The sequence below is a fragment of the Lolium rigidum genome, chromosome 2, assembly GCF_022539505.1.
Source record: "Lolium rigidum isolate FL_2022 chromosome 2, APGP_CSIRO_Lrig_0.1, whole genome shotgun sequence".
Classification (NCBI taxonomy): Eukaryota; Viridiplantae; Streptophyta; class Magnoliopsida; order Poales; family Poaceae; genus Lolium; species Lolium rigidum.
This window is the reverse complement of record NC_061509.1, coordinates 88,478,648-88,489,603: the sequence shown is the minus strand read 5'-3', so window position 1 is coordinate 88,489,603 and position 10,956 is coordinate 88,478,648. Positions and strand designations below refer to the sequence as shown.

Genomic DNA, 10,956 nt, shown 5'->3' with positions numbered 1-10,956 from the left:
CCGCTCGAGCATCCTGGGGAACCCCTATTAATCGCTCGACGCGTGCGCGAGGGGAGCTTCGGGCAAATTGTATTTAACGCCCCTACAATGAGCGATATAGGTGGGTCGGCCTGTTAGGTGGTGGTCGGCGAGGAAGAAGAATAATATAGATGTCCGCCTCGCCGGCCATGTGAGGAATGGACCTCACCGGAGAAAGGGATGACGTGGCGGATGCCAATGTCGCCAATGGAGGTGACGAATAAAACTTAGGGTTTAGGGTTGGGTGCGGAGCAGGAAGCTCGCCGGCAACGAGATCTTGGGGTTTGGGGTGTGGAGAGGATTCGTCACCGCCTAAGTCGAGGGGTTGGAGAAGGTTTAGTGGGAGGTTGAGGCGGTGGCGACCGGCGAAACCTGGGGCTTGCGCAAAGCGGGGTGGCAAGGCGGGCGGGAGTTCTGTCCATCGTGGCTATTGGCAAAAGGTGGTTAGGTCGGGGGTGCGGGTCATGCTCTGGCCACCACTCGCCCCAAGAGTTACTTGCACAGTTGGCCCGTTCTTGCTAGCCTTCTACAGTTCTCTTGTGATGAAAGTTGTCGCTTGGTTGTTTGTTCTGCATTGCTTCCTACCACAAGGCATAGGTCGATGTAATAGCTAGGTGAAGAAAAGATAGAACTGATTGATGTTTAGAATCTTTGTATAGGCATTTGTACTATCGTTCCATATTTGCATGCATGATTTTTCCTCCACTTTCTTTGTTACATGTCTTTGGTCCTTGTTACCTTAATTTAAATTAGCCAACTATAAGCTTTTCAAAACATGTCAGCATGAAGGGACCTGGGAAATCCACTTTGGCTCATAGGAGCATATGAACCCATTGTGTGAATGTACATTTTGAAGTGTCAAAAAATTCTAAAATAAATTTTTGCATGTACATCTAGATATTTTATGTTCGTACATAAGTTTTTAGAAAAAAATAATTTTTTATGTGTCTCCTGTAAAATAGACAAATTTTTATGCTCCAACACGACTACGTATAGTACATTTTTTTGTCCTTTTTATACGTGCCACATAAAATGTTGTTTTTCCGCAAAAATTTGTGTACGAACATAGAATGTCATGATGTACAACAAAAAAATTATGTCAGAATTTTTTTACATTTTAATTATTTTGTATAATGGGAGCAAATGCTCCTATATGCCAAAACGCCTCCTCCGAAGGGACCTTGGTTATAGTATCAAATAGACAGTGCACCACTTTAGACGATAGGCAGAGCAAATGTCCCACATACCTTGGAGCCTCCGTTTTTATTACGTTTTCATTCTCCATAATTTTCTTGATTCGTTTCTATCTTATTTTCTACTACTAAACTACCACACATTTTGTATTTTCAGGTACTTGTGTCACATAATATATTCAGCTAAAAAACATTAGGCATCTCATAAGCCCAAACCCCATACCCTCAAAAGAATGGGGTGCGTCGTTTCAGAGGACAGGCTCCTTGAGGTCGCTTTTCGAATTGTTTGAAATCGGCATTTTTAAGTTTCAAAATATTCTGAGAAAACGTGTGTGGAAAATTCAATGAAAACTATTACATATTCTAGGATGTGTAAAAAAGAATAAATTTCAAGATCTGAGATAGTGAACGGTGCAAAACTCAAAAACTTCTCGGTTTGTCAGTATTTGTCATTTTTTTTGTTGGCAGAAATACAAACTATTTTTTATTGAGATTTTAAAACACCATAGCCTGGATCAGTATCAACATATAGGAATTCTTTTCAGATTTTTTGAAAATTTAAATGTCAACTTCAAAAATAATCAAAAAATGGCTCTAGGGAGTTTGTCCTTCAAAGCGACGCTTACCAACGTTCCTAGGAGCTTCTCCCGTCGGAATCTATAAGTTGCCCAAAAGAATTTGAGATGTGGGTATAGATGTCCGATGATATATGCTTGAATTTGTAAACAGGCTAAGATGAACCTTTTCTGGTTCTGCTAGGCTGATATATTATCTTTGTCCATAAAATGATATTGCAAGTTTTTTCAAATATAGATGTATCTAGGTTTCTTTCATGCTTTAGAGAAAGCAGCCGTCAATAGTCTAATCCTATCCCTTACTTTTGAGGAAGCCCGTGAAATTCTTTTTCCTTAAATAAGAACAAAGCAGGTTCGAAAAATAATCTTAAGAGTGTCCAGGGTAGGGCCAGGAAGGTCTCTTAACACCTTCCTTTTTTTATGGAAAACGTTTTGCATCAGCCCACCGATTCTACGCAGAAAATCGGTCGTAGCTCCGTGGCCACAGGAACCCCCACGTGGATGGGTCCCACCGTACCCTATCTATAGCTGTCCACACAAATACTACTTCCTTCCTCATCTCTTTCTCCGATACTACAGCCATACGCTGTCCCATCTCCTCCAGGCGAGCGCTGCCAAGCTCCTTCCCCAGCTAGTGCACCGCCCCTTATCCCCCGACGAGCGTGCTGCCACAGTTCCTTCCCGGCGAGCGCACTAGCGCTGCTTCTCCGATGGCGAGCAGACCGCCCTGTTCCTCACCCGGCGAGCGCGTCGCCACCCCAGCGCCTCTTCCGGTGAACACACTACCCCTTTTCCTCCCCCGGTGAGCGTGTCGCTGCCCGAGCGCCTCCTCGGGCGAGCGCGCCCCTGTTCCTCCCCCGGTGAGTGCTCTCTGCGCCTCCGACTGCTCGGATACCCCGCCCTGACAACCAGTACCACTGCGGTGGTGTCGACGCTAGTGCTGTCGCCGGCGCTGGAGGTAGATGGAGATGTCCAAGGACATGGGCTGCAGGTACAGTAACTTTTTTCTTGTTGTTTTTGTCGTCAATTATTGTTGTAACTATATTTGGTGATTTGTTGTAAATATACTTTTGGCATAGAAAATGTTGTTTTTCATTAAAATTAGTGTTTGTCTTTTTGTTGTAAACACCAAAATTAGTTGTTGTCTTCTTGTTAATTAATGTTGTAAATCACTCTATAATATGCGAAGAGGTATGTCAGATCGAGTTAATGTTGGTTTTGCTACTATTTTTTTGTTAAAAAAGTTGCTAATTATTGTTGTAAATGACTATCTTGTAAAGGGATTTTCAGATGAGATTAATGTTGGTTCTGTTAATTTTTTGTCCAAAAAGTTGATAATTATTTGTTGTAAATGATTTTATAATATGTTGTAAAGAGGGGTTTTCAGATGAGACTATGTTATTTTTTACTAATTTTTTGTATAAAAGGTTGGTAAATATTGTTGTAAATAAATCTGTAATATATTGTAAAGAGATTTTTACGTGAGTTTAATGTTGTATTTGTCACGAATTTTGCTGGAATCGGCGGTAATTATTTTGTCGTAACATTTGTTGTTTTGGTCCCCGATTTCCCTCTGGTTTCCAAACGTCACGAGAAAAGGATGTTTTCCTTACTGTAGCACATGGGTGACATGATGTGAAAGCAACGTGTTTGTGGGGTAACATCAAACGTCCACACAGGACCCATCGGACGGTGCGCGGGACGACCGATTTCTCCCCCAAATCGGTCGCCCGACGCCTAGCGCTGCCCTTTTTTTATGCCCATTAGAGTTATTTCCCAAGGATATTCGAAGATTGACATATAATCAAAGGTCACATAAATACTGACATCTTTTATTGACGAAGGAATGGACGGTAAGATGATGTCCCAAGTTTTTCTAAATAAGAGCCTAGATCCATCCGAATTAGATAAATCTTTAAAATCCTTTTATATTAATCTTTGATATCCATTAACATACTTCTATGAACAGAAGGAGTATCTATCTCTTATAAAGCAAAAAAAAAAAAAACCACTAGAAAGTCATTTAAGTTGTCTATCTCTATCCACATCATCCATTCTATTAGCCATCCAATTATCCATGTCATCCTCCATTAACATTCATTAATACTCTACATGCAAACCACATCATGTATTTTTTAAGCTATCCAATTATCTACATCATCAACTTTTAGCCGCCAACTACATAACCATTTCAAGGCAGTTTTTTAAAATTAGTCTCTTGAATATTTACACATCCTGCATGTTCCTACAAATAATATCCTATTCTAATCAACTTATACCCTTTTATTTTTTACAAAATAGAGTTATCGCAACGCGCCGGGTATCCTTCTTGTTATAAGAAGAAACCCCATATGATGAGCCACTCTTTGATGTGCTTCTGAGGCACAATCAGTTTTAGTAGTTGTACGAGTTATGTACCGTTCAGTGGTTATATGTGGACCGACCTTTTACTACAAACTGTTTACTTTGCAACAGAGTAAGTAAAGGACTGAAAGGATAAGGCACAGCACGCAAATACAGATCAAATAATCCAACCTGATTCAGAGATTAACTAATCAAAAGTCACATAAATGGTCCAAAAAAACAAAGTTTTGGTTGCATTTTTCGATACGAAACCAGTATCCATAACAACTTCAGTACGGCAGAGTGACCACAAGTCCATATATGAAAGTAACAAAAGCGAAGTAGACATAACTTAGACCGACAAATAACAAAAATGCATTAGACAGTTGATAGTAAAGCAGCCAAGAGACTAGATATAAAATGCCGAGCAACGGAGCTCAGGATGCAATGTCGCAGATGTAGCTGAGGCAGGAGCGCAGAGTTTTAGCTCGAGGTTTGGGCCGGACCACTGTTGGCAGGAGCAGGAGGAGCAGCATTTGTTGTGGTAGGTGCAGGTGCAGCGGCGGAGTCTTGGGATGCAGCAGGAGTTGTAGCTTCAGTAGAATACGCCGGGGGCTGCCCATAGCTACCGGTGCCATAAGAATCACCGTATGACTGCTGCTGGCCATAGCCAGGGTGGCTTGCAGGGGGTGCACCAGGGTAAGGTGGGGGTGCACCGTAGCCTGGCTGGCCATAACCATACTGCCCATAACCAGCCGGAGCAGATCCAGGAGGTGCTGCCTGACCATAAGGAGCAGATGTAGGTGGTTTCTGACCCTGGGGAGACTGCCCATATGAGCCCTGGCCATAGCTGCCCTGTGCCGGGGGTTGGGCTCCATAGCTAGCCTGTGTCTGTGGCGCGCCGTAGCCAGATGGAGGGACAGAACCTTGTGCCGGGTAGCTTGATGCAGCACTGGTAGGTGGTTGGGTAGAATAACCAGGGTTGCTTCCAGTAGCTGGAGTTGAAGCCTGTTTCCCTGGAGATGCTTGACTAGCCCCACCTGGACCACCATAGCTCGGAGGAGCAGAACCATCCTGAGTTGAGTTTGCAGCTGATCCATAACCAGTTGTGCCATAGCTTTGCTGGTCATATCCAGTCTGCTGAGGATAGGCCTGCTGCTGCTGCCCTTGGTTCTGATAACCAGAGTAATCATAAGCTTGCTGCCCACCAGTCTGCTGAGAATATGTAGAATCACCATAACCTTGCGAAGCGTAAGTAGCAGGCTGGCTGTAATTATATGTACTGGCATCAGCAGGTGCGGCAGTTCCTGGGGCTGGTTGTTGTTGCGGTTGCTGCTGTTGGTTATAATAGTCATAACCAGTGCCAGGGGGGGTCTGCTGAGGCTGTTGGTTTGAAGATTGATCCCACCCAGTCTGGTAACCTCCAGATGCTGGAGGATAGCTGCTATAAGGTGGCTGGCCATACTGTGGGGGCGCACCAGGGTAAGCTCCAGGCTGCATGTAACCATAACCAGGCTGCTGTGTTGCTGGCGCACCAGGTGCCCAGTTACCCTGAGGACGAGGAGGGCGATAGCCTTGCTGAGGATAGCCACCTGACATTGGATTTCTGGCACGATTCTGCAAAAATAGAGTTTGCACATCTGTATATGTATAGAACAAAAACATACAATGTACCATGTAGGATAGAGATAGCAAAAACAACAGACAAATCATGTGCAAAACAGAGCAAAGTAATATAAGTTGAAATTCCAGAACCACCAAGAAAAATGAGGAAGCTACTCACCGAGAAAGATTCTCAAGCAATTTTGGTGATGCCCATCTAGCGTCTCCCATGTGCAAAACTATGGGAGCTAATGAAGATTGGGCAGCTAAACAAACACATATATAGGATAGCAAGCAATAAAAGATTGCCATGCAGTTTATACATGTTGACAAATTAATAATAATCTATGATGGTAGCAAAATTCTTAATATGAGGAACTTCTGTTTATTGCTACAAGACCATACACAAGATTGTTTTGGTAGTCTTGATAACAATGTTCTAAACTAATAAGCAAAAGTAATTTCAAAGAGGCATATAAGAGATGTTTCTAAGCAGCTTGGTCGTGTGGTAACCTGAAAAGTCACAGGGGAGAAAACACAGGCAAAACTACAAATAAATAGATTCTTGTAAGGTAATCTGCATAAATTATTACAAAATCCAAAATTGGCAATGCACATACAAAATTTAATAAATGACTAATCCACATACTGTTAATATTCTTAAGCATCACATGCTGCTCCCAGGTGGTGGTGGTAGCAATAGATAAAGTTGGATCAAAATAAGCATCAGGAAATGAACAAGGGCAATAATGCCAGAAAAGATTAACATCTAGCCTCCAGACAGAGTAAAAGATGTACAACCAAAAATCTATGTCAAAACAGACTAGCCACCTGGTTACAGGAATGTACAAATTCAATCCCAGGTACAGAAATAACAAATGCCAATTTGAGAGTACACGACCAGATATACGAGATCAGATCACATTCCGTATACAAACTATTAGTTCACAACTTTATCTTTTAACCAGCAGCATCAAGTATATTAACATTAAGTAGCAACAAACCTGATCTCCAGGATAGATCTGTGCAGTCCCCAGACCTAGGTACGGACTCTAATTTGGCTTTATGTCAACAGAATGGTCTGCCCTGGGATATAATTATAGTGCCACAAGCACAGGTATGATATGTAGTGAAAGACAGCACAGAAAACCACATTCCCAATATATCATAATGGTACATGGAGTTACTCAACTGTAGTATGAATTCGCTATTATTTAAATTTCCAAAAGCACACAGTATTTTCAGTTGAGAAAGCTCAAAAGAGCAGAGTAGCTAATAATATTTGAAGCACGGCCATTAGAATTTGTTTTATTTGACTATAGCCTGTGAATTATACGTCCTATTGACATGTATTGCGAGTATAATTGACGAGAACACAGGGTCGCATAGCGGCATAAAAAGGAAAGATCTTGCAAGCAAAATATGGAAAAAGGTCGGTCACGTAGCGAAATGATAAAATGAGACAAATACACAATAACATGAAGATGAGAATCAAACCAGCAAGATTTCAACAACACAGATGAATAACAAATTGCTATAGTAAGTGGCAGGTAGCATAACAAGAAAAAGAAAGCCGACCTCACTGGTAACCTCATTAACTAGCTGCTTTGCAATTTCAATTTGCTCCACTGTTCCATCAATATACAGTGTCCTTTCAGTTGCAGGATCACCAGGGGGCAAATGCAAAGGAATGACCTGAAAATATATGTGTATATAATGAAATCATAATGAAGATGGTTATGATGATAAAAACAATACAAACTAGAAGCACAGGCACAAGTAGTCCCAGATCTCACAAACAAACGGTGTTTGGGTGGGCATTAGGTAATTGTATATCATGTTATTCTCATGTCATAGAACACAAATGGAATGATAAAACAAGAAAAACGGTGAAACTTAAAAAGCAGGAGCTTTAGTTACTTTCGATTTTAGCACAATCCAAATTGGAGTTGATTTTACTCGCTAGCACATACACAAGATTACAAACCTGTATACGAGCTCCAGATTTGGCCTGCATTGATTTAATAGTCTCACCACCCTTCCCAATAACAAGACCGACCTGAGAAGAAAAAGAGAGTGAGCTTTCGTAACACCATAGAAGCTAAAGTTTACCAAATAATACCAGATGCAGGAGCAGCTCACTGGCATGCTGGCAAGTTCAGCAATTTACCTTGTTGTTAGCAATTTGCATTTGGAATTGCTCAGAGCCAGGTTGAGGTGGATTGTACTTCCTATTAGAGACAGTGCCAGACGCACCAGCATCAGCCTGCAGAAGGTTAATTACAAGTATTGTTGATCAGATGGATGCACAACTATATGCAAGTCATGAGCGTAACAGGCAAAACAAGTAATACCTCTGCCAGAACATCACTTATCAACTGCTCAGCTCTGCTTATCTGATCAGGAGTGCCCGAAAGATCAACCGATCTTGTCTGTGAGCCAGGTTGAACATCCATGTCCCTTGTTACTTGGATCTTTGCGCCTGACTGAAGTTGGAGATGTTTTATAGTTTCCCCGGATTTCCCAATGATAACACCAACCTAAACACGTAAACAGGGATTATGAAACAACAGAACAACCAAACCACTTCAAGCAACATTGTACCATCATATTCATGAATCCAACGTCAGGACAAGCAAAATATGAAGTAACTAACCCTTCCATTTGGTATGTCAATCTTTTTGGTTGTACTGCCACTCTGGTATCCACCATATGAGGAATACTGATGTGCACTTCCTTGAGAAGATAACGGTGAGATGGTAGAACCATGTCCTGAAAGCAAACCAGCCACCCATTATACTTATGACAGCTGCAGATCTGTTTAGTGAAGGCAGTGCAGATATTTTTTATAAACAAAGAAAGCTGACCAAAGAGATTTTCAATACATTTAATTGCAAACTAATTTTTCCACGGTAAATAAAAATACTGCAGTAAGATATAGCAACCTATGGTAATCTGAATGTATATTTCGGTCTGTGCCGTTCATGGTCAGTGAAGAATCGAGAGCTGACTGAGATGGGATAGCAGGCAGAATCTCTCCCCTGAGAGGAGCCTACTCACCTGACATTCATTCTGGTCCGTACTGCCTTATTACTTGGATTTGTGCATTAACATAAATGAAATAAAAGAAAAAAGAGCCTAACAGGGTAGTGCGTCATTCAGCAATATCCGTGCAATGGTTCCAACAACAGTTCAACAGATGATACAGTCAGATGCATCAAACTAACGATGCAAAAAAAGTAACAGCAGAAGTTAACAAAGAACAATAGTCCTCGCCTACACAGGAGAAAGCTTTGAGCAATCTGCGACCCCGTAGGTACCATCCAAAGGTTGTTTGGGACACGGGATGTTGCATCGTTTTGTGCTTGTTAACAAACAAACTAACATCAACCTAGCTGTAGCGTGTTATCAGAGTAGCCACACCTTTCAAGCCCGCGATAACAATAATATGTACATCTACAATTCCTAAACATGCATAGCATGGAAGCAAAAAAAATCGCCCGAATCGCATAAGAGCTCAAACAATTGAGCACCGCGGCATCTCAGCCTTGTAGATCTTTCGATCCAGCAGCCAAATCAAAGGATAACCCGTAGGGGAGAACAACAAACTTTTACAGTAGGGGAATTCACGAGATTACTACATGCACAAACAAAAACAGATCTCCCGATCTAACAGGGGAGATTCGGGAGATTGGTCAGATACTCACCGCCACCGGCCGAGGACGAGAAGCCGAGGCCGCCGCCGCCGATACGGCCGGACCCTCCCAGGGAAGCGCCTCTTTCGGCGCCGACGTCGTCGTCGCCGTTGTCGACGCGGGGGCGCTTCGCCTCTGCGGCGCTGAAAAGCCTAGCCGCGATCTCCTGCGCGCGCTGCTTCGCGAGCTGGATCTCGTCGGGAGGCGGCGGCACGGTGTTGTACGATGACGGGACCGGAGCGGCGCCAGCAGGTGGCGAGGCAGGCGGCGGCGGCCCGGAAGAGAATCCCGTGCGGCGAGGCGGCGGGGACGGGTCGTCGTACTTGCGCTTGGAGGAGTAGTGATCGTCGGCCATGGCGGGCGGCGGCGGGTGGCTAGGGTTAGGGTGAAGGCGGCGAGGTTGAGGTTGTTCGCGGGGGGATAAGACGGCTGAAAACCCTAGCGGAGAGCGGGCGTGTGTTATTTATAAAGCTAAGCCCCTTGGGATTTTACTTCTCTCACGAGATGTCCTCTGGTTTTTTTCCCCTGTGAGTTTTAAAAACCGGACCGGTGTTCGAACCGGTGATGTCCTCGGTTCAGGGTTTTACCGGTCGGACCACTGGTTTATCGGTTTGTTGTCTGGTTTTTTAAGGTATAGAGTAATATATTTTACTTATGCTGTGTTTGGATGCAGAGAATTGATCGTGGAATTGAATTACCCTTAAGATTCTAATTCCAAGATGGAAATGAATTAGCTTCCAATTTGAATTCTACCGTTTGGGTGTGTTTGGAATTTGATGTTAGAATCAATGGGTGTTGCCCAATTCCAAATGTTGTTTGGATGTACAATCTGTGGAATCCGTGGAATTTGATGATTTGTTGAGTTTGAACAATATAAATTTGCGTACATGTACACAAATAACATACATTTATAATATATTGTATAACAATTATTTTCCGCAATTAATGAAACATTAAAATAATCAAAATAAACCAGAAAATAGAATACGCATGGCATAAAGTAGTTTTGAAGTACCGAAAATATTACAACATGGATAATAATTATGTCTCTAACAAGTAGCTTATGTCTCTTACACATCACAAACAGTTCATCGACAAGAAAGTAGATAGTAGGCTTTAAGAACAAGCACAGTTCATAACGAACATCAAGGTAGGGTCAACAACCATGGCTTCTGTAATTTTGCGGTTGTTGTTGACTAGCAACCCACTCTTTTAAGTGGTACCGAGTTGATCTAAATGGAGATAGAAATCCGGGTCCATTTGTATATCCTGCATCAACTAGGTAGTATTTCCCTATTTGCGAACTAAATAAGTTAGCTAACAATTAAACATGAGAAAGGAAGAGCCAAGATAAAGAGTCATACCCTGGGGTACAACAAATGCATCTTGGTGGTCGTTTCTCATAGCATCTTTTAACACTTTTGAGTCCGATGCTGAGCCCTCCCAAACAGGTAGAACATAGAGAAATTTCATGTTCCAATCAACCACACCAAGCATGTTAGTGGTGATCTCTTGGTGCCTATTTCTATA

The 10,956-nt window shown here is 42.5% G+C and overlaps 1 protein-coding gene across 1 annotated transcript; it reads right to left on the bottom strand.

The window, feature by feature from the left end:
- Positions 1-4,521: 4,521 nt before the first annotated feature.
- Positions 4,522-9,796, bottom strand: LOC124692062 (far upstream element-binding protein 2-like). Its single transcript, XM_047225356.1, has 7 exons — positions 9,439-9,796; positions 8,388-8,503; positions 8,086-8,271; positions 7,902-7,997; positions 7,719-7,790; positions 7,310-7,426; positions 4,522-5,746 (listed from the first exon to the last, which is right to left on the bottom strand). The coding sequence occupies exons 1-7, from the start codon at positions 9,779-9,781 to the stop codon at positions 4,613-4,615; spliced, it is 2,064 nt and encodes a 687-aa protein (XP_047081312.1). The 5' UTR covers positions 9,782-9,796; the 3' UTR covers positions 4,522-4,612.
- Between the last annotated feature and the right edge of the window lie 1,160 nt (positions 9,797-10,956).

Bases quoted from the DNA above. Each gene is read 5' to 3' on its own strand.
- LOC124692062 (XM_047225356.1), bottom strand. From the start codon at position 9,781: ATGGCCGACGATCACTACTCCTCCAAGCGCAAGTACGACGACCCGTCC. The intron at 8,504-9,438 runs GTGAGTATCTGA...GTTTGCTTTCAG, and splicing joins CTCGTCCTCGGCCGGTGGCG to GACATGGTTCTACCATCTCA. The intron at 7,791-7,901 runs GTAAATTGCTGA...TTTTCTTCTCAG, and splicing joins TGCAAATTGCTAACAACAAG to GTCGGTCTTGTTATTGGGAA.